General features: G+C 40.5%; 1 protein-coding gene across 9 annotated transcripts in view; it reads right to left on the bottom strand.

Annotated features, from left to right (window-relative positions):
* The window catches only part of pds5a (PDS5 cohesin associated factor A), a 220537-nt gene that overhangs the window by 29677 nt on the left and 166424 nt on the right, over positions 1-24436 (bottom strand). For all 9 annotated transcript variants that reach the window (XM_043692710.1, XM_043692723.1, XM_043692753.1 and 6 more), the window contains exons 24-27: positions 13817-13940; positions 4797-5001; positions 474-588; positions 178-310 (exon numbers count right to left, since the gene is read on the bottom strand). In XM_043692710.1, coding sequence (XP_043548645.1) covers positions 178-310; positions 474-588; positions 4797-5001; positions 13817-13940 — 577 coding nt within the window. The remainder of the gene's footprint in view (positions 1-177; positions 311-473; positions 589-4796; positions 5002-13816; positions 13941-24436) is intronic.

The raw sequence follows: 24436 nt of genomic DNA, 5'->3' as shown, positions 1-24436 counted from the left end.
CGTTTTATATGAAAGAATTGCACTGGTTTCAAGAAATCAGCTCACCACCTCTCCAGGGCAATATTTAGGGACAAATGCTGATCTTGCTAGCAAAGTCCACAACCCATCAGTGAATATATAAAAAGGTTATCTAGTAGATTACACTATGTCAAGTAGCTTTTATTCAGTATCTCTTACCTCATTCATTTTGCCATCATCTGGTGCTTGGGCATCCTTTGTTTGTTTGATGTTCTCCACCATTTTTCTTATAAAAGCATGACTATTATTTTCATTTTTTGTCATTAAAACTTCCAACATGAACCATAGGCACCTTATCAAATATAATTTTAAAAAAGCATTAGATACTTTAAAACAAAACAAAGACAAGGCTTACAAAGCAAAAGGAGAATGCTATAATTGGCACCTTACATTGAATGGAACACTACTTGGAAATAGTTGTCAAGGTCAAATATTTGCAGTATAATTTTACTTACTCTTTGATGTCACGCAGCTGTTCAATATCCTGTATTTTCGTAAAATCTGGGTCATGAGCAAGCAAATGAACGGTGTATGGAACTACATATTCTGGCAATAGAGATAACAGCTTCTCTGAAGAAAATAAAAAGCATAGTTTAAAAAGTCTTTTTCTGAAAGGTTACAAGTGCAAGATACATATATGAGGAGAAAGTGAGGTCTGCAGATGCTGGAGATCAGAGATGGAAATGTGTTGCTGGAAAAGCGCAGCAGGTCAGGCAGCATCTAGGGAACAGGAGAATCGACGTTTCGGGCATTAGCCCTTCTTCAGGAAGAAGGGCTAATGCCCGAAACGTCGATTCTCCTGTTCCCTAGATGCTGCCTGACCTGCTGCGCTTTTCCAGCAACACATTTCCATCCAAGATACATATATGTCAACTTGAAAAGTGGCAAAAACTGACAAGCAATTTCTAACAGTCTTATACTAACAAAATCGAGTAGTTAGTGCATAGAGTTGTTATTGCTTAAACGGAAGCTTATTCAAGATTTAATTATTAATTACAGAAGGAAAACCTGAAATAATCAAATAGCAGCTTATCTCAGTAGCTATTTTTCAAAATTATTAATGAGTGCACTTATTATCAACAATGGTCAATCAGCCACTGAGGCCTGCTCTGCCACTGAATTAAATGGCTGCACTTCAACACCATTTGCCCACCAATGCTCTATATTTTTAGGCGACAGAAATCTCAGCTTCAAAATCTCAATTGATGTCGTACTCTGTATTTTGGAGAGAAAGTTCCAGATTTCCGCTATCCAAGTGAAAAAATACTTGTGATTTTGCTCTCGCATAGCCAAGCTCTAATTTGTAAGATTATGCCCTTCCACTACATTTTCAACTCCTCGTAATACTTTCAACCTCTCAGCCAGATCTTCACTAAATATTTATCCTCAAAGAAATTAAGAATTTAAGGAGGACTAGAATTCCACTCTTATTTTTGAAATGGATATATTGGCAGGCACCCAAGAAAGTAGAATGTTGATAAATGTGAAGTTATTCACTTTGGTGCAAAAATAAGAAAGCAGGTTAGTTGAATGGTGATAGATTGGGAAAGGGGAGTCCTGAGCGTTTTTGTATATCAGTTGCTGAAAGGTGACTTTTAGGTGCAGCAGGTGAAGGCAGAAAATGCTATGCTGGTCTTTCTGCAAATGTCCAGGACCTTGGTGTGACCACATCTGGAATAGTGTGCGCATTTTGGTTTCCTTATCTGAGGAAAGATATCCTGACTATGAAGGGAACATAACAAAGGTATACTAAATTGATTCCTGGAATGGCAGGACTGACGTAATAAAAGAGAACGGATTAGTTAGAATTATATTTACTTAGGTTTAGAAGAATAATTGAGTGGTGGGGGGGGTGGGGGAGGTATTATCTCATAGACATCAATAAAGTCCAACAGGACTAGACGGGTGTAAATGTAGGATGCATGTATCTGATGATTATGGAGAATATGGTCATGTCTAAAGGTAGAGGGTAAGCAATTTAGGATAGATATGAGGAGAAATGTCTTCACCCAGAGAGCGGGAGCTCTGTGGAATTCCACACACAGAAATGAATTGAATATTTCCAAGGAGTTGGACAAAGGTTACTGAGTTGGATGATCAGCCATGATCAGTTGAATCATGAAGTTGGTTTGAAGGGCCAAACAGTCTACATCTACTCCTATTTTCTATGCTTCCATGTTAATAAACTTTTTTTAAAAATTTAGTGTTTTTACAATCATTTTGACTTTCAGTCCTTGTTTCTACTGCAAGGGAGCTGAATAAGCTGTGATGCAAGGAAGGGGAGAAAGCTCACACCTCAAGACTGCGATGGGCAAAATGGCTAGTAGTAAGAGTAAACAAAAGGGCAAGTTGACTTAACTGCTTTTAAAGAGGAATGGAAGAACATCTAGGCCTGCTTAGGTATCCTGGCTCAGTACAAAGCATTGGTGCTGACTTGCTCAAAGGACATTCAAAGCTTCAATGTTAGTAGATGGTAGGTTGCAAATTAATGCGGGGTGAGGTTGATGTCAGGGTTTAAAATAGTGGAAAGGCGAAAACTGAAAGTGGCATGGTTGAGTGAGAGAGGCAGTAGAGTAAGAGCTAAATAGTAATGTGTCCAAGTCCACAGCAACAACCAAGCAACAGATCAGAGTGAACAAAAAGTATGATTTGCATATCAAGGATTTGGCAAAACTGATGACAGACTTAAGCTAAGCACAGGAGGACAGAATTTAGATCATCCAGCTGACCAAGCAGTTATAGTAGGAGGACAAGTCCACTTGTACAGATGTGGAAGAGGAGAAGCTGGAGCAGTCACAAGTCACTGAAAGAAAGGGAACCATTCTTGATGGGTGGCATGGTGGCTTAGTGGTTAGCACTGCAGCCTCATAGCACCAGGGACCTGGTTTAGATTCCAGCCTCTGGCAACTGTTTGTGTGGAGCTTGCACATTCTCCCAGTGTCTGCGTGGGTTTCATCCGGGTGCTCCGGTTTCCTCCCACAGTCCAAAGATATGCAGGTCAGGTGAATTGGCCATACAAAATTGCCCATCATGTTAGGTGCATTCCTCAGAGGGAAATGGGTCCAGGTGGATTACTCTTCGGAGGGTCGGTGTGGACTTGTTGAACCGAAGGGCCTGTTTCCACATTGTAGGGAATCTAATCTAAGCAAGGACAAGAAAGCAGTTGACCCAGGAGCTATCAAAGGGGCACAAAATTGTTTCAGTACTATTTGAAGATTGACACCAGGAATATATTTAAAGTAAAACACTATTTCATGGAAGGCTTTTCAGATAAAGTTCATTAGGATGATACTTAGTATGGAGGAATTATCTCATTAGTAAAGGTGTCTAGTCCTACTCACTGGAATTTAAAAGAATAAGAAGTGATCCCATTGAAACATACAGGATTCATAAGGAGCTTAAGAGGGTAAATGTTGAGAGGAGGTTTCCCTTCTCAGGAAAGTTGGGCACAGTCTCAGAATAAAAAAGTGTCAATTTACAATTGAGAGGAGGAAGAATTTTCTGATGGTTGAGAGCCTTTGGAATTCTTGTTACAGAAAGTTGTGGGGGCAGAGACCTTGTCGTTAAGATTGAGCAAGAAAAGATTCTTGATTAATACTGGAATCGGAGGTTATGGGGAAAGGGCAGGAAAGTGGATGTGAGGATTGTCAAATCAGTCATGGTCCTACTGAATGGCCTTCTCTAGTTCCTAATTCTTATGGTCTTATTATCCTTGGAGTTTGGAAAAGGAGTGATGAAATGATCAGGAATCAGCAGACGTTGTTTTCAGATGCTAACAGTGGAAATCAGCAGACCTGGAGAATACCAGTGGAGGAGTGAAAATCCTTACCCGTGACCAGGGTAAAGAATAAACAAAAAAAATGCTTGCCACAGGTCAGCTGAAATTGATCTCGGGGAGATGGCAGAGGGAAGGTATAAATTTCAATTGGTTCCGAGAATCAAAAAGCAGTAAGAAAAACTTTGTAGTCTCAGGTCAGAAAAAAATAACTCAAAGAGTACAGCATATGATTTATACAGTGGCATGGTATTTTAAATAGATCTAAGTTGCGGTGCTGCTGCAGAAACAGTTTTTAGGAATTACGCCCAGTTAGTAGCTTCTAACTTAAGAAATTTACTTAAGAATTCTGTATGGAGATTTGAAAAGGGGTGAATACCTTGACAAAGGTTTAGAGAGGCTCTGAGGACCTTTTTGCTCACCAGGATGAGGGATAGCTGGAAATCACTGTCCGAATGTGAAGGCAGAAACCCTCAATATGTAATAAGTATATCAATGAATACTTGAAAAGTCATAGCATATGGGCCAAGTGCTAGAACATGGGATGAGAGCAGATAAGTACTTGATGAGCAGCGCGGACATGCTATAAATCTGTACTATAAAATTGTAAGACTTCAACCAAAGGTAAGAGTATGAAGATTGACAAAGGAGTGAAGGGGCACGAGTGGCATCCGCAGTAAAAGATCAAGTAATTTTTCAGCATTTTGACATCGTAAAAATTCCAAGACACTTCACAGAAGAGTTTTCAAACAAAATCCGACACCAAGGAACAAAAAGTAACATTGGGGCGGATGACCAAAGGATTGATCAGAGTTAGTTTTTCTTAATCAAAGACAGATGGACTGTTTCGCAGGGAGGGAATTCCAGTGCTTAAAACCTAGGCAACTGAAAGGCACAGTTGACAACGGGACTGACATGGCACATACACTGGATGAGCCAAACAAAATTATCTACAATTTATGGAAAATCTTTATAAATATTGACTGTAAATGGCAATACTAACCATGAGCCATTGGGTTCTGTTTGATATACTCTCTCCGTATACTTATATTTTTAAGGAGGCACTGTCTGGCATGCGCTCTTCGCTCTTTCACAGGGTCCTTGGCACAGAGTGCAAACACTGCCATGTACTCCAATGGAAGCAGCAATTTCCCGAGGGCCTTATGGAGTTTCAGAGCAAATATCTGCCTCACCTGGTAGCACTCATCCTTCAACAACAAAATTATAAAATCAGAAAATGTTGGAACAGTCAGAATTTTAGAGCATATGGCACTACTTTTGTAATTTAAAAAGTAGAATAAGGCATAATAATTTTTCACACATTATGCAGCATGTCATCTTCTGAAACCTCAGCAGGATGTTTCTTGATCTGTGAACATTCTGAATTGCAGATAATAATTCAATTTCATTACAACACAAACAAAAGACTGTGAAGGCTCAAAATCTAAAAGAACAACAGAAAATGATGGAAACATTCAGCAGGTCTATCTGCATGTGTGGACAGAGAAATAGAGTTTGCTGCTTCACCATCCACAGATGCCAATACTATGGAGTCCAGAGCTGTTGTTATTCTATTTCACTATAGGTGTCTTGGCTAAACAAGCTAAACACTAAATTCTTTACAAGCACGTTAGCATCATTAAACCAATTAATTATGAATGTTTTATCAGCATGTCAAAATTTATTGAGACACTTCCAGTTGCTAATTACATACTTTAACATCTGATAATTCATCGAGCAAGTTTCACTTATCAAGCACAGTTTAGCAATACTCTCCTGACCTCATTTTGAATCAGTACAAATGGGCCACTATTTTCCTTTGATTATATAAAAAAATACCAAATGGAATATTAACATTGCTTATTTCAGGACACATCCAAAGTGAAGTAATACCTGTCTTACAATCACAGTAGTGTTGCAGCACAGGAGGCCATTCAGTCTCTTGTGCCTGCACTAGCTGGTTAAATGAAAATTATTACGAGCGCCAATTTCCTAATCCCCCACCAGCCCCCTCCATACCCTTACACACTATTTTTATCCAAATAGTCATCCAATGCCCTCTTGAATTGCTCAACTGAACCTGCCTTGACCACTCTTCCAGTTGGTGCATTGCATACCCTAAACACTTGCTTCGTGAAACATTTTTTCTTCACTTCTCCCTTGATTTTTTTTTGCTGATTACTTGAAATCTACAGCCCCTCATTCTTCTTTCTTTTACAAGCAGGAACAGTTTCTTCCTATCCATTCTATCTGACCCAAATCACAATTTTCAAAACCTCTATCAAGATCTCCTCTTAGCCTTTCTTCTCTCTAAGGAGAACAGTTCTCAACTTCTGCAATCTATCCTCAAATTAAATTCCTTATCTCTGGAATGATATTTTTAAACTGTTTCTCTATTCTCCCTCCTTCCTATATTGTGTCATCCAGAACTGGACACATTACTTGAGGTCTAACCAGTGTCTTGTACAAGTTCAACATCACCTCCTTGCTCTTGTGCTCTATGTCCCCTATGACAAGGCACTGGGACCAGATGAGATGCATCCAAAAATTTAAGGGTGCGTGTGTGGAAATTGAAGGAGCACTGGGCCCAATCTTTGTCCGCCATAACCTTTGGGATGGTGCCAGAAGACTGGAAAATTACAAACAGTGACTTTATTCAAGAATATGGCTAGGATAAGCCCAGCAAATACAGACTAAGTGTTCTGCCCTATCAATTTTGAACCCTTCGAGTGACTGAAGGGTTCACTTAACATCTCAGAAATGAGCCTTGTCTCCAGCTAGAAATCCTATTAATGGTATCTAATCGGCCATACCCCTCCTTTTGCCACCCTTTTACTGCTTACATGGCTAAAGATGACTCTAGGACGCCTGTAAACTCCCAGTCTTTTCTCATATTTCCTCTTTGCTAATATTTGCTTTTTCGTCTCCCTCACTGAGCTTCCACTATTCTTCCTGCTTCTCAATTTTATTTTCTACCTGATACTTGTGCATTTGTTTCTAATTTATCTTAATTTCTTTTGCCTTTGGCATCCAGACAGCTCTGGATTTGTTTCTACCATCTTCGTGTTGGAGTGTAGCTAAATCACATCCTCTTATAAAGTAGCCCATTGTTCAATTACTGTATTCCCTGCCAACCTCTTGCTCCAGTCAATCCTGCCCATCTCTGTCCTCAGCCATTGAAGTCTGCTCTCTGTCAATTGATTTGTTCACTCTGGGTTGTTGTACATCTTGTCACAATAGAACATTACAACACAATGATCACTGTCACTTGATCAATTTGGCCCAATTAATTTCAAAGAACCAGGTCCAACGTTGCATCCTTTCTTGTTGAAATAGAAATGTACTGTTGTAGCAAGAGCTCCTAAATGTAGTCTATGAATACTTGACCCGTATTGTCCTGTACACTACAAGAATCCTAGCTTATGTTCAAGTATTTGAAGTCACCTATTATAACTGTCCTATAATGTTGACATATCTCTGTAATTTCCCTGCAGATTTGCTCTTCCACATCTAACACTACTTAAATTGCTGAATTCTCTCACATTTTGCAATTACAGTAACTAACAACTTAATTATTAAAACTCCTCCCAAACCGACCCTGGATCCCACCATCCTTGCAAGCGACCATCGCATCTATAAATTCCCTTTATCTCCAAAACCTTCAATATGTTGTTAACTCCGAAGTCAACTTGCAGCTTTCCTCAAACTCCATACTCCATGTTCAAATTCCTCTTCTCGAGTCATAGAGATGTACAGCATGGAAACACACCCTTCGGTCCAACCCGTCCATGCCGACCAGATACCCCAACCCAATCTAGTCCCACCTGCCAGCACCCGGCCCATATCCCTCCAAACCCTTCCTTTTCATATATCCATCCAAACGCCTATTAAATGTTGCAATTGTACCATCCTCCACCACATCCTCTGGCAACTCTTTCCAAACACGTATCACCCTCTGCGTGAAAAAGTTGCCCCTTAGGTCTCTTTTATATCTTTCCCCTCTCACCCTAAACCTATGCCCTCCGGACTCCCCGACACCAGGGAAAGGACTTTGTCTATTTATCCTATTCATGCGCCTCATGACTTTGTAAACCTCTATACGTTTGTAAGCCTCCGACGCTCCAGGGAAAACAGCCCCAGCCTGTTCAGCCTCTCCCTGTAGCTCAAATCCTCCAACCCTAGCAACATCCTTGTAAATCTTTTCTGAACCATTTCAAGTTTCACAACATCTTTCTGATAGGAAGGAGACCAGAATTGCAAGCAATATTCCAACAGTGGCCTAACCAATGCCCTGTACAGCCGCAACATGACCTCCCAACTCCTGTACTCAATACTCTGACCAATAAAGGAAAGCATACCAATTCTCCCAACTTCCACTCATTCTGCCTGCCCCAGCACCAAAACGGGGTTGTGAATCTCTGGAATTTTCAACTCCAAAGGACTGTGATGGGTAGTTTGTTGTTTATATTCAAAGCGGAGATTGACAGATTTCTAGATATTAAAGCCCAAAGGACATTTGTGGGAAATAGCATATTGGTAGAGGACCAGCCACAATCTAGTTGAAAGCAGAACAGGTTCATGGGGCTGACTAGTTTACCCCAGTCCTATTTCTTATTTATCGTATTATTCTGCTTGACCTACTTGCTACCTTTGACACAAATACCACATCATTCTACTCCAACACCTTTCCATTGTTACCCAGCTGTTTGGAATTGCTCTCATCTGGTATCATTGTTATCTACAATTTTAGTCAGGAATCCACTTACAATCACTTAGCTTCCTGATCCTGCTTAAGTTAACCCTTGTGTTCCCAAGGATCTACCCATGATCAAGCCCCTGTCCATTGATCTCTATTTGCATGGTGTCCCCTCAGCAATGTCAAACACACAGTTTTAGTTTTCACATGTGCACTGACAACACCCAGCTCTACCATAGCATCACCTCTTTTGACTCTTGTACAGTTACTAAATTAGCATGCTGCTTATTTAATATCTATTATTGGATAAGCAGAAATTTCCTCCAATGAAACACTGGAAAGATTAAAGGACATGGCTTTTGGCTACTTCTCCAAACTCCACTCCCCAGATTCAAAATCCAAACCTATGACAATTGTCTGCGAACCAACGTCTTTTTGCAAAAGCAAAATCCTGGCGATACTGGAAATCTAAAATAAGAACAATAGCTTACAAAACTTAGTTAAAAATCACACAACACCAGTTTATAGTCCAACAGGTTTATTTGAAAGCACTATCTTTCCGTGTGCTGCTCCTTCATCAAGTGGTCATGGAATATAAGATCACAGGACACAGAATTTATAGCAAAAAGTTTAGCTTGATGTAACTGACATTATATATGGCACGGTGGCACAGTGGTTAGCACTGCTGCCTCACAGTGCCAGAGACCTGGGTTCAATTCCCACCTCAGGCGACTGACTGTGTGGAGTTTGCACATTCTCCCAGTGTCTGCGTGGGTTTCCTCCGGGTGCTCCAGTTTCCTCCCACAGTCCAAAAATGTGCAGGTCAGGTGAATTGGCCATGCTAAATTGCCTATAGTGTTCGGTGAAAGGGTAAATGTAGGTGAATGGGTCTGGGTGGGTTGCGCTTTGGCGGGTTGGTGTGGACTTGTTGGGCCGAAGGGCCTGTTTCCACACTGAGTAATCTAATCTAATTTATATATTGACAAAGACCTGGACTGTTTGTTAAGTCTCTCAACTTTTAGAACGGGCAAGTTGGTTTCAGTTCTTTCAAATGTAAATTGCAGAACTATATTACATTCTCAAGTGAACTTTAACAATAGGTGCCATGTTGGCCCAGATAATGCATTGAAGGTGTGAGGTGCCTTGTGTGAGGCTGTGTGTGCCCCAATGTTCAGACTGATTCTCATCTAAAAAAGGGATTTATAGAATCTTACATGGATTCATGCAGTCTTTGAGCAAAATAAAATGTAATTCTGCAAGTACAAATTCATCCCACAAACGTGTGTGTGCACGCGACAGCTGCGGGGTGGAGGGAGGAGGAGGAGGTGTTACGAGTATCTGTAAGAGGGTGCGTGTGTATGTGTGAACGTATGACAGAGAGCTTGTGTATGAGTGTGTGCACACCCGTGTGTCTCTGGAGGAGTGCCTGTGAATGTGAACGTGTGTGTGTATATCTGTCTGTGTGTGCAGGCTGTACAGTGGGGTCACCTGTAGTGTCACATGAATCCAATGTCCCAGTTGAGGGCTAACCCATGGGTACCAAACTTGGCTATCAGCCTCTGCTCGGCCACTTTGCGTTGCTTCCCATCCCAAAGTCCACCTTGGAGGACGGTCACCCGAAGGTCCGAGGTCAAATGTCCCAGAACAGTGAAGTGTTCTCTGACTGGGAGGGAACACTCCTGTTGGTTGATTTTTGTGAGGTGTCCATTCGTCTGTTGCCATAGCCTCTGCCTGGTCTCACCAATGTACCATGCCTCAGGCCATCTTTTCCTGCAGTGTATGAGATAGACAATGTTGGCTGAGTCACAGGAATACTTGCCACGTACATGGTGGGAGATGTTGCCACGTGTAATGGTGGCATTCGTATCGACACTCTGACACGCCTTGCAGCATCTATCATGGCAAGGTTGTATGGTGTTGTTCTGAAAACCGGGCAGTTTGCTGCGAACGATGATCTGTTTGAGGTTTGGTGGTTGCTTAAAGGTGAGAAGTTGAGGCATGGGGAAGGTCTTGGTGAGCTGCTCATCCTCATTGATCCATGTGTTGCAGGCTGCGAAGAACATGGCGTAATTTTTCGACTCCTGGGAAGTACTGGACTGTCGGGTACAGCTCGTGTCTGTCTCCTGAGGTCATTACGGTTTCTCGCTGTGGCACGTTGGAATTGATGAGTTGAGCATCACACCCAGTTCCTATGAGGGCATCCTTGAGTACTTCCAAATGCCTGTCACATTACTCCTCATCTGAGCAGATTCTGTGTATGCGTAGGGGTTGTCTGTAGGAGATGGCTATTTTAATGTGTTTTGGGTAGAAGCTGGAGAAGTGTAGCATTGTAATGTTATCTGTGGGTTTGTGGTAGAGCGAGGTACTGAGGTGCCCATCCTTGATGGAAATGCATGTGTCCAAGAGTGAGACAGATACTAGAGAGTAGTCCATGGTGAGTTTGATGGTGGGATGAAACTCATTGATATCCTCAGTGGTTAGCACTGCTGCCTCACAGCACCAGGGTCCCATGTTCGATTCCAGCCTTGGGCGGCTGTCTGTGTGGAGTTTGCACATTCGCCCCGTGTCTGCGAGGGTTTCCTCTGGGTACTCCGGTTTTCTCCCACACTCCAAAGATGTGCAGGTCAGGTGAATTGGCCTTGCTAAATTGCCCATAGTGTTAGGTACATTAGTCAGAGGGAAATGGGACTGGGTGGGTTACTCTTTAGAGGGTCGGTGTGGACTTGTTGGGCTGAAGGGCCCGTTTCCACACTGTAGGGAATCTAATCTAATCACTACGTAGTTGTTTCAGTGGCTCCTCACAATGGGTCCAGAGAGAAAAATGTCGTCAATATACCCGGTAGATAGTGTTGGTTGGAGGTCCTGCTTAGAGAAGAGGTCTTGTTCAGACCTGTGCATGAAAACGTTGGCATATTGGGGTGCAAACTTGGTTCCCATGGCTGTTCCGTTTGTCTGGATGAAGAACTGGTTGTCAAAGGTGAAAATGTTGTGGTCAAGGATAAAGCTGATGAATTGTAGGAGATTGATGGTTGTTGGTGTTGAGTACTGAGGCTGTTTCCGCAATGCCGTCATTGTGGGGGATATTGGTGTAGTGAGACACACATCCATTGTGACAAGCAATGCTCCTGGTTCAACTGGTCCGTGGGTGCTGTGTTTCTATAAGAAATCTGTAGTGTCGCGACAGAAGCAAAGTACTCAAGGATGCCCTCATAAGAACAGGGTACGATGCTCAACTCATCGACCATCAGCGAGAAACCATAATGACCTCCTCAGGAGATAGACACGAGCTACAACTGACAGGGTACCCTTCGTTGTCCAGTACTTCCCAGGAGCCAAAAAACTACGCCATGTTCTTTGCAGCCGGCAACACGTTATCAATGTGGATAAGCACTTCGCCAAGACCTTCCCCACGTCTCCATTTCTCACCTTTAAACAACCACCAAACCTCAAAGAGATCATTGTTTGCAGCAAACTGCCTGGCTTTCAGGACAACACCATGCAACCATGTCAGAATGTTGACACGGATATCACCATTACGCGTAGCGACACCTCCCACCATGTACGTGGCAGGTACTCCTGTGACTCAGCCAACATGTCTATCTCATACGCTGCAGGCAAAGATGCCCTGAGGCATGGTACATTGGGTGAGACCGAGCAGAAGCTATGGCAACAGATGAATGGACACCTCACAACAATCGACAGACAGGAGTGTTCCCTCCCAGTCAGAGAACACTTCAGTGTTCCGGGACAGTTGACCTCAGACCTTCGAGTGATCGTATGAAAGAACTGAAACCAACATGCCCATTCTAAAAGATGAGAGACTTAACAAACAGTCCAGGTCTTTTTCAACATATAATTTCAGTTACATCACACTGTAAACTTTTGCTATAAATTCTGTATCCTACGATCTTATACTCCACAACTTCCTGAGTAAAACAGTGATCTGAATTTATCATAAGATCTTTTTATACAATTAGATGAATCATTTGCTTGGTATGAATTTCAAGTTGAAAGCAAGATTGAATTGTACAAATTTGTTGGAATTGTTTTTATGTTGAGCATCTTTCTAACTTTGAGATCTTTGCTGCAAACCGTATTCATTTATTAGTATACTAAAGCCCGAGGAATGACATAGGAGCAGCGCTCCGAAAGCTAGTGCTTCCAAATAAACCTGTCGGATTATAACCTGGTGTTGTGTGATTTTTAACTTTGTACATCCCAGTCCAACACCGGCACCTCCAAATCATTACAAAACTTAAGAGGTCAGGGAACACCTGTGGACAGAAACAGAGATATTGTTTCAGGCCATTGACATTTCCTTCAGAAAGGTCAAATATTCCTTTTTTTTGTTTAACCACAGATGCTGAAGGAACTGCAATGTGTTTCTGGTCTTTTCTGTTGTTATTTCAGTCTGTTCACAAACTTGGTATCATGCTGAGTTGATGACTATATTTTCACAGTATTACCAAAATTGTTTATTTCCACCAATATAACATTGCCTGACTTCACCCCTGAAATACTCACTCATATTTGTTACCTCAATTCTTGACAATTCCAACAATTCTGAATAGTTTCCCACATTCTACTCTGTGAACTTGAAACCATTCAAAAATGTTTAAAATCCATTTGTAGTCCTGTTCCTCTTTTTGCCCTGTGTTCACCTATTCAAGTCTGTAAACTTGTGATCCATGTTTTCTAATCCTTCTGCGGTTTTGCCCCACCCTCCTTATCTATGTAACCTCCATCAGCTCCATGACCCTCTAAAAAGTGTCTGCATCCCCCAATATAGGCCATTAGGAGCTCCTCCACTGGTAGCTGTTCCTCCAGTCACATTGGTCCTAAAGCTCTGGAACATCCTTCTCACATCTAACCTAAATGTTTGACCAAGTATTTGATCATCTAACCTGAAATAATACATGGCTTGGTGTCAGACACAATAACTGAAATCTCCTAAAAAGATCTTGGGAGATTTTATCACATTAAAGTTCTAAATAAATTATTACTGCCAAGAAAGGCAGCTTTATTTGGAAGCCAACTTTTCAAACTTTTAAAATTCAGCATTACTTCCTGAGTAAGCACTCTCTTAATTAAATATTTAAAACAGTGATTTGAATTTTTTGAAAGATCTATTTATACAATTAAATGAATCATTTGCCTAGTATGAATTTCAAGTTGAAAGCAAGATTGAATTGTACAAATGTGTCGGAATTGTTTTTATGTTGAGCATCTTTCTAACTTTGAGATCTTTGCTGCAAACCATATTCATTTATTAGTGTACTGAAGCTAGAGGAATGACATAGGAGTGAAAAGAAAGCAACCACACTTACATTAATAACAAGTGCACAGAGCTGGAACTGCTCTGGGGTGATAATCTCATGATAACAAGGTTCTTGTGCAAGTTTTAGTATGGCACATCCTGCAGCCAACCGTAATCGAGACATATCAGATTTACTGCAAGACAGGAAAAACAACGTCAACTATTCATGGTAAAGTTCCACATCTGTACTTAAGAAAATCTCCCAACTAGATCACTGACAACCTTCAAGAAACCAAAATGAAAATACTGTAAACAGAAAAGTGAATTACTTGACAATCTTTACTCCACAAAGAAAAGGTCTCCCACAGACATGTGCATGTTGCACATCTGAACATGACAATGAGGAAATCAGGATTTCCAGTTCCTCTTTTTATTCCTCAGATCATGTTTCCTACTGATTCTTGCTCATATATGAAATACTGTAAACATCATTAATTCAATTTTGACCATCTTCAATAAACAAGTACTTTTTTCATAAGGAGCAAAGGTGTTTAGAGAAGAGGCACTTTATTTGAAAAAATCATTGCAAACCAAGTGGTCTACTTTTCTTTTATCATTCTTAGATTTCGTTCACATATATACAAGCAACCTCGCCAAACAATAGCTCCTACCAAAAGCAAAGTTAGAAGTCAGAGCCAACTACAGCTGGCAGTAAAAGTGTTTCAAAATGTACAGATTTCACTCAAAATAACTGAATCCACTTGTGATAAAGTGAACAAATATATTAAGCCTGCCTAAGAAATTTAGAATACTTTAGTGGAATTATCAAAGACAATTAAAGCAGCACTATAAAAGCAGACTAATATATTTGCTCAAACATGGTTGATCTCCAGTTAAAGAGGTCAAGTCACAAGCAATAGTTTTCAAAGAGGAACCATAATCTGTAGAAGTCCAGAACTTATTTATGTACAGGTACTGATTGAACAGATTTCCATCCAAGGGGTTGCAATCTCCTCAATGGTAGGGGGAGAAAGAAGATAGTAATTAAAAATATACTTAAAACATTGCAGATGCTGGAAATCAGAAATAAAAACAGTAAATGGTTAAGACACTCTGCAGGTCTTGCAGCAACTGCGGAGAAAGAAACAGAATCAATGCTGTAAGTCCAACATCTGCAGGACTGATTGGGACTGGAAAAATTGTGTTTATTTTGCTGTTGACAGACGGGATATTGAGCAGGTGGAATAGTTTGCAAGGCTGCTCAAAGCAAAAAAAAAGGGAGTAGCAAGAGAGATCTAAAATGAGCATATATGACTGTTGTGAAAAGGGAAAAAAAGTTCCACGCTACTGAGAGCAAAACCTACAAGATGCAGATGCAATCAGACGGGGATTGGGAATCAAAACGGAAGCCAGAAGAACTACTCTGAAGCTGTCAAGTTCAATGACGAATCCTTAAGATTATAAAATGCCAAAGTGGAAATTGAGGTGTTGCTCCTCTTGCTTTGTTGGAACACTAGCAGGTATAGGATGAAATTTGTTAGGATGGGAATAAGATAGTTTATTGAAATTACAAGCATTGTAAGGTCAGGGTCATTCTAGTGGACAGAATGGAGGTGTTCCACAAAGCAGTCACCTAATCAGTGTTTGTTGCTTTTCACCTCAAAGGAGGATTCATTCCTTGGCCCACCCATACCCTCATCCTCACTTTCCACCTCACCATCTCTGCATTCAAAGGATCATTCTCTACGATTTCCACTATGTCCGGCAGGACAACAGCATCAAACAAATCTTCCCCTATGCTCCATTATATGTATTCTGCAGGGATCCTTTCCTCAATGTCACCCTGGCCCACTTCTCCTTGACTTTGAACAGTTCCTCACTTTTCCATGAAATACAAGGTCCTCCCTGTCCAAGACCTTAACACAGTTTCCAGATGAAACAATCTTTTACTGAGAGCCATTGGTTTTTTGAAGTAACAAAGAGGATTGACAAGGGCAGAGCAGTGGATGCGATCTATGTGGACTTCTGCAAGGTGTTCAATAAGGTTCCTCACGGTAGACTGGTTAGCAAGATTAGATCACGTGGAATACAAAAAGAAATAGCCACTTGGATACAGAACTGGCTCGAAGATAGAAGAGAGAGGGCAATAGAGGAGGGTTGCTTTTCAGACTGGAGGTCTGTGACCAGTGGTGTGCCGCAAGGATCGATGCTGGGTCCATTTTTTTTGTCATTTATATAAATGATTTATATGTGAACATAGGAGGTATAGTTAGTAATCTTGCAGATAACACCAAAATTGGAAGTGTAGTGGACAGCGACGGTTACCTTAGAGTACCACAGGATCTTGATCATACAGGCCAATGGGCCAACGAGTGGCAGATGGAGTTTCATTTAGATAGCTCTATTTATTTTAATCTAACCTACTGTAATCTGCTTATCACAATGCAGTAGCTTTGACACTGGCAAGATGAAATGAAGTCTGGGAGACCACTTTGCTGAACACTTTGTTCTGCCTGTAAGAATGATCCCAAGTTCCAGTTGTTTACCATTTCAATGAATCACCATGTTCTCATGCTAATTTTTTGTTCCGGACTTGCTACCATGTTTCTATGATGCTTGTTGAAAGCTGGAAGGGTACCCAATTTTCTGTGCAGACACTTTACAGCCTCTATGACTCAACATTGAGTTCAACAACTTCACAGCATGATCTCTCTGTTGTCCATTTTTATTTTGCTGATTCGCCAAAAACCTGCTTTACTCTCAGCAGAGCAACCAATTTTACATCTCTACTCTATCATCATTAGCATTCCCTTGTTCTTTTGCTCTTGACACCTTCATCTTGTTCCTCCCCTCTTCTGTCAACAGCTTTAAAAATCACCATTTTTCAGCCCCGGTCAGTTCTGAAGAAATCATATCAGACTTGACATTAACTCTTTCTCTATCCACTCACGCTGCCAGGTCTGCTGAGTTGCTCGAGCAATTTCTTTAATTAAAACTATAGGTCACTTAAGAAAATACTTGATAAATAATTACTAAAGTATGGATTTTTCAATTTGACACTCCTCAATCTGATACAGTTAACAGTTCTCCCAGCTCCAAGTCAGACGACTGTAGGAGTCAAGAATCATTCAAGTCCTTTCATGCATAACCTAAGTTAATATTTGCATGCCACAGACAGTTATGAACTGCTGGAGATACAAACCTCTTATTTAAAATTGAACTTTCACTAATGGTTGGAGCGTACAGTAAAGATACCATAGCGCTATATGAAGGAGAGAATGTTTCCTCCATCTCCTGGGGCCAATAGCTTCAAAAACCACTCTAATACACAAAGAACTGTAGATGCTGGAAACCTATAATACAAAGTACTGAAAAAACGCAGTGCATTTGGCAGCATCTGCAGAGAGAAAAGCAGATTAACATTTCGAGTCCAGTGACCCTTCATCAGAAGGAAAATTCATGTTATCAAGTATCAAGCCTGGGTGGAATGAATCTCAAGATTAATGGCAAAATTAGATATGCCAAGGAGGCAGACTGAAAGGCTAGAAATACAACACAAACTTCCTCTTGTCTGCAAACTGATATTTCTAAGTATGAAAATCATAAACTGCAGCCAAGCATTGTAAAGTTACTGATATTGCTTAAAAACATGAACTTTCACTTGTGCATTTCACATCTCAAGGGGGCAGGGAAATATAATCCAGCCCATTATCATCATTCAACCGTCTTAAAGATCACAGGCTAAGTTAATTAAAATGTCAACAACAATGTCACAAAATGACAGCTACTCACCATAAGATCTAGAAGCAGAAATAGGCCATTTAGCTCATTGAGTCTATTCTGCAATTAAATGAAATAATGGCTAATCTGATAATCCTCAACTTTCCTGCCTTTCCCCTGTAACACTGGATACATTTACTAATTAAAAATCTGTATATCCTGGTCTTCAACAGACTTAACCACCCAGCATCTACAGCCCTCTGTGGTCAACAATTCTACAGATTTACTACCCTGAGAGAAGAAAATTCCTCATCTGTCATCCTTTCATTTTTCTAAATTCCAATGAGTAAAAGCGCAACCTTCCCCTTTCGTCAGAAGACAGTTCTTCGATATCCACCGGTCCAGCAATCTGGACTGCCTTCAATGCTGTTATCCACTTGCTTAGATAGGAGTTTCAAAACTGTTCACAGTATTGCAACTGAGGTCTGACTACAGCCTTCTAGTTTTAGCAAAGGCTACTTTTATACTCTGATCCCTTCGAAGTAAAGGCCAACATTCTATTTAAATTCATCATTACCCCTTCCCCATTGAACGTGAACGCTAACTTTTTGAAATTCCTACACAGGACTCCTAAATCCTTCTGTGCTCTTGCTATCTAAAGTTTTTCTCTGCTTAAATAATATTCAACTCCTCTATTCTTCCTGCTGTGGTGCATAACCTCACATTTCCCCACATTCTATTTCACTGGCCAAGTTTCTGCCCACTCGCTTAATCTGTTCATATTTCTCTGCAGTCTTTGTGGCATCCTCAACATTTGCCTTCCCACATATTTTTGTGTTATCCATAATCTCAACTGTAGCACATTCAGTTTCTTTATCCAAGTTATAAATTTATGTGGAAAACAATGTGGCCCCCGAACTGATCACAGGAGCACTCCAGTGGTAACAAGTTACCATCCTGAAAATGACCCGCTTACCCCAACTCTGTCTTTTATTAGTTAGCCAATCCACTATCCATATAAATATACAGCTTCCAACAATTAAGGAGTTTAATGTGTGGCACTGCACCAAACACCTTCTGGAAATCTAAACTTATTACATCGACAACTTCCCCTTCATCTATCCTGCTTGTTATTTTCTCATGGCATTCAAGTAAATTTGTCACGCATAATTTGCTCACTGAAAAATAGTTTGGCTTCAACCAGAAAGGTTAAATGTACAGCCTTGATCCAGACATGGAATCTGAAGTGCTACAATGTGCTTGAGCAAATGTTAAAATGCTGTTCAAGTTTTGGTTGAGCTTTAATAGAATAGAGGGGGAAACCAAGAACAGGGAGATTGGATTGAAAGTGCAGAAATGAGAATGATCTTGAAGACAACAATTTCAGAGTGTCTACTGTCAAGGTTTTTTTTGTGTAACACATTGGAAGTGATTCTGTTCTTCCCATTTATAGCTCCTCCGGACCCATCTCTTGCTTCTTTACTTTCCCGTTCACCACCTTCTTTAGCTTTGTATTCTTGCATTTGATCATTTAATCTCTTCAGCCTTCCAAAGAATTACAGATATTCACTTTTGTTCTTACATCCACCACCTCTTCCTGTCATGGCATTTGTTCAAAACCTGTTTGCTTCAAGTGTTTTCAGTTCTTGCGAAAGGCCATTAAACTGAATAAGCTATCCGATAATCTATTTTCTGTTATTTGGGTTTCATTCCATAACTTTGTAAATAATTTGTTTTTTTGCTTTTCAGCTTCCACAGCATTTTGCTTTTAGAGTCATAGGGATGTACAGCACGACAACAGATGTTTAAAACTTGGCAGTCAAATCAGCTAATTCACTCCGAGAATATCCACTATACACTGACCTAAACAAATAACAAAGTTACAGTCTGGGCTACCTGCTTAAGAATGTTTGAGGGGTCGGGCCTAATCCATAACAGAGTGGGGGCTCTTTGCGGGACTTAAACAGCGAGTGGTAAGTGTTAGCGTCTTTTATTTTGGGCATTGATTTGGTTGGTTTAAACAGTACTCAGATAGCAATGGCTCTTTCAGCCACCAAAGAGGTTCTGGAAGTGGAAGAAATGACCTCGAGGGTTTTACAAAAGGCAAATAAGACCAAGCTGTGGGAATTAGTTGACAAGCTGGACGTGAAGTTACCTCCTAACGTGAGGAAAGATATGATTACAGCAATAACTCAGCATTGAAATTGGCTGGAAACACCATCAGGATCTGTAGAGATGGCAAAAATTCAATTGCAAATGAAACAGCTTGAGTTAGAGGCAAGAGATTGGCAAAGGGCAGCAGAAATGAAACCGTTTGAGTTACAATTGAAAACAGAAGAGAAAAAAAAAGAGGGAGTTTGAACTTCAGAAAATGACACTTGGAAAGGGAAGTCAGCTTAAAAGGATGGAGATGAATGCTGATGATTCTGAGCTGGTTCATAAGACATGGTTTGGCTTCCAGAATCCATTTCAGTCCATAAGGGATAGAAATTAAGAAAAAGAGAGAAATCCTTAAGTGGAAAGGAAAAGGTAGATCTCGGTGAAGACCATAATGATAACTTACCACAGGGTAAAAAGGAAACCCCTGAAGAGGGCAAAAAGAAAAAGCTCGTGTTTTCACTGCAATAAAGTGGAGTGCAATGAAATCAGAGTGTTGGTGGACTAGGAAAAAGCCAGATGTAAGAAAACAGGAAAAGTCTGGGAGTTTTGTTCGAATGGTAACAGAAAGCACAGTGGAAGCTAGAAAGCTGCATCAGAGTGCAAAGGGGATCAGAGGTTGGTTAAGGAGGAATACCCAGATCTGTTTAGAAAATATATCTGCAAAAGTAAAGTTTATTCACATAGGCCAGGAGAAGCAGGTAAAGAGGTTACACTATTAAGGGACACAGGATCCACTCGGTCTGTGATGCTGAAGGATGAGGAGATATATACTGAAGGACTATTGCCAGAAAAGGTACTGGTAACAGGAATTCATGGAAAGACAAAAAATTCTCAATTATGTAAGGTGAGGCTAGGGTGTCCAGAAGAGAGTGGAAAATTTGTGGTAGGAGTACTGGACAAACTTTCAGCTCCAGGAATACAATTTGTACTCTCAAATGATATAGTTGATTCATCTGGTAGATGTGCTGTCTACTGTCGTTGAAAAGTCTGTGGAGACTCAGGCAACTGAAGCAATGCAGGATTTTTACCCTGGAATCTTCCCTGATTGTGTAGTAATGAGGTCACAGAGTCACCAGTTGAAACAGAAAAGATCAAAGGGTACAAATAAGGAAGCTGAAGTGGCATTAGCAGAGACTGTATTCAATCAGATAGTTGAAAATAAACAGGAGCAAATAGGTAATCATGCAGATATCTTTAGCTCTGCAAAACGCATTGAGTTACAGCAGAAAGGTGAAAATTTAAAGCAGTTGTACCAAAAAGCAAATACAAAGCAAGAATCTGAATGTATCCTTGAGTATTATTACCTGAAAAATGATGCCTTATAATGAGGAAATGGAGACCATCACATATTCAAGCAGATGAGAAATGGGCAGAAATTCATCAAACTGTCTTGTCAGCGAGGTAGAGAAAGGAGGTGTTGCGAGTGGTGTATGAGCTATCACTTGGAGGTCATTTAGGAGTGAGGAAAACACAGGCTAAAATAAAAAGACATTTCTACTGGCCCGGACTGCATGAGGATGTATTGAATTTTGCCAGATGTGTCACACGTCAGGTAATTGGAAAACCACAGGCTGTAATAAAATCTGTACTTGTAATACCTATTCAAGCATTTGCGGAACCTTTTACAAGAGTCTTAATTGATTGCGTAGGTTCCCTACCTCGAACAAAAAGTGGGAATCAGTATTTGTTAGCAATAATGGATGTGTCAACTAGACTTCCAGAGGTCATTTCATTATACAATATCATAGCTAAAAGGATTGTAGAGGAATTACTCAAATTACCACTACTAAATATGGAATACCGACAGAGATAGAGTCAAATCAAGGATCAAACTTCACATCAAAACTATTCAAGCAAGTGATGAATAGCTAAGCCATAAAACAATTCAAATCTACTGTGTGCCATCCAGATTTGCAGAGGTGGCATCAAACATTAAAATATCATGTTGAAGGCTTTTAGTCATGACGATCCAGATGATTAGGATAAGGGAATCCCGTTTGTGCTTTTTGCAATCAGAGATGCACCAAATGAGCCGACCAAATTCAGTCCATTTGAATTAGTTTTTGGGCATAAAGTGAGAGGACCATTAAAATTGATTAAGGAGTAGTTAGTAAGTCAGAATTCAGAGACTACGCAATTGGACTGTGTGTCAAATTTTAGAGAATGATTGAACAGAGCTGGGGAGTTGGCTGGACAGCATTTTAAATATTGCAGCATGCAATGAGACCGGAAGCAGACAAGAGATCAAAAATGTAGAATTTTGTTATTGGGAATAAGGCATTAATGTTACTTCCAGTAATAGGTGAACCTTTAAAAGCAAGTTTTAGTGGACCTTATCAAATTGAAAGAATTGAGAGTAAGGTGAACTACTTGATAGGGACTCCAGACAGGAAGAAATCTCAGTGTCTCATGTGAATATGCTCAAAAGGTATTTTGACAGAGAAAGCAAGTAGGAGGAGGTGGTGTTAATGATTACAAGACAGAAGGAAGAACCAAGTTCAGAGGACTCGGAATTGGATATTCCTCAAATCAAAGTGGACAATGAGGAAGTTGCCAAAAATTGGGATAAATTACTGAGAAAAATCGAAATGATCTGAAAGAGTTTTTTCTATCCCATGAGCAGATATGCAAAAATATACTGGGAAGTACTAACCTAATAATATATGATGTAGTTATAGGAGATGCTGTTTCGATTAAGCAACATCCTTATAGGCATAACCCTCTAAAATTGACAGGTTCAGAAGGAGATTGAACACATGCTCCAAGATGACATAATCAAAGTGAGTCACAGTGACTGGAGCTCACCTCTAGTAATGGTGTCAAAACTAGATGGCACCCAACGGTTATGTGTGGACTATTGCAAACTCAATGCAGTTAAAATAATGGATGCATGTCCAATTCTGCTGTTGGATGACTGTGTTGAAAAGTTGGGATAAACAACTTATCATTTCTCAGTTAGATCTGCTCAGATGCTACCGGCAAGTACCGGCAAGCAATATTGGCTTTCATAACACCAAACAGACCGTATCAGTTTAAAGTCATGCCATCACGAAAAACACTCCGGCCACATTTCAGAGACTAACCAATAAGGTCATTGCCAGATTACCCAACTGTGTGGTGTACATTGATGATCTGGTGAAATTTAGTTGCTCAAGGAAACATCTACAACATTTATCAGACTTGTTCGATCTATTCTGGAAGGCAGGCTTGGTGATAAACGTTGCTAAAAGTGAATTTACCAAAGCCCAAGTCACCTTCCTGGGTCAAGTAATTGGACACGAACAAATAGTCCCACAGGATGTGAAAACAAAAGTAACTGGTGAATTTCCCATACCATCGACAAAAAGAGCAGTACTACTGTTCCTGGGATCGAGTGGATTTTATCAAAAGCTTGTGCCGAATTTCAGCAGTATGGCTGCTGCATTCACTGAATTGCTAAAAAAGAGGCACAAGTTTCAGTGGACAGCGGACTGTCAGAAGGTATTTGATAGTCTGTGTTAACCACTGCACCGATATTACCCACACCTGATTATACAAAACCTTTCAAGGTGGCTATCGATGAGAGTGTTGGTGCTGTGCTCCTGCAGAAAGATGACGAGAAGATAGGTATTTCTCCAGGATGTTGAACAGTCATTAGCAGAAATATTCGACGGTTGAGAAAGAGGCTTTGAGCTTGGTGTTGGCACTACAACATTTCACTGTTTATATTACCAACAACACATCTGAGATAATCATTTACACTAATCATAACCCATTGAAATTTGTGGAGAAATTTAAGGACAAAAATGCCAGAGCCTGTTGTTATAGCCATTCGATTTGAAGATTGTGACATGGGAGGTTGAGAAAACGTGATTGCTGATGCATTATTGAGACTCGAATGAGAGGTGGAGGCATTCGGTGGTGAGAACTGCAGACTGAATCCGAAGGTAGTCGTGCATCCTTATAGTCAGTGAATGGATGTGTGTGTTTTAGGGTATTAATCACTAGCTTTTGGGATTTTGAAAAATGAAGCCAGCTTTGGATATTGATGGTTCTTTTTTTTTTAAGGGCAGAGGTGTCACAATGCTGGCATTTTTACAAGGTTACTATGCCCTTAAGTGTTTTTTCCCCAGAGAGAGGGTAATTGGCCAGGCTCCAACTAGGCTGGGTTTGAAAGATTTACTGGGGCCCTAACAAATAATGTCTCTGGCCTAAGGCTTTCACGTCTTTTTTTAAAAAAAGTATAGTCAAAGAGGAGTGACTAGCTAGCTGTGTAGCTCGCCTTCATTTGGATTTGAGTTTTCGATTCAGTTCAGAAGCAGTGTGTGTGAAGAAAAGGCTGCTGAGGCAAATCCAGCCGGGTACTCACTCTCTCCCTAACTGCAAGCCTGTAAGCCCTGGTTTGTTTCACTTTTACATTTTGTGCTAAGGGATGTGTTTACTGGGACTGTTACAAGTACTTTCGGAACAGCATTGTTAAGTTGGGATAGTCTGTCGAGCTTTCGGATAGGATAAGCTATCTGGTATTCTATTTTCTGTTCTTTGTGTTTCATTCCATAATTTTGTTAATAAATTCTGTTTGTTTAAAACTTGGCAGTCCAATCAGCTAATTCACTCTGGGAATATCCACTATATACTTACCTAAACAAGTAGCAAAGTTATGGGCTGGGCTACCTGCTTAACAATGTTTTGAGGAGTCAGGCCTGGTCCATAACACAATGCATTCCAGATTCCTACAACCCTCTGACTTTAACATTTTTCTTCAAATCCCCTCTAAACCCCCTGCTCACCACTTAAAAATTAAACTCCCTCATTAGTGGCCCTTCAACTA

The sequence above is a fragment of the Chiloscyllium plagiosum genome, chromosome 1 (assembly GCF_004010195.1).
Source record: "Chiloscyllium plagiosum isolate BGI_BamShark_2017 chromosome 1, ASM401019v2, whole genome shotgun sequence".
Taxonomy (NCBI): Eukaryota; Metazoa; Chordata; class Chondrichthyes; order Orectolobiformes; family Hemiscylliidae; genus Chiloscyllium; species Chiloscyllium plagiosum.
This window is presented reverse-complemented; position numbering and strand designations above follow the sequence as displayed.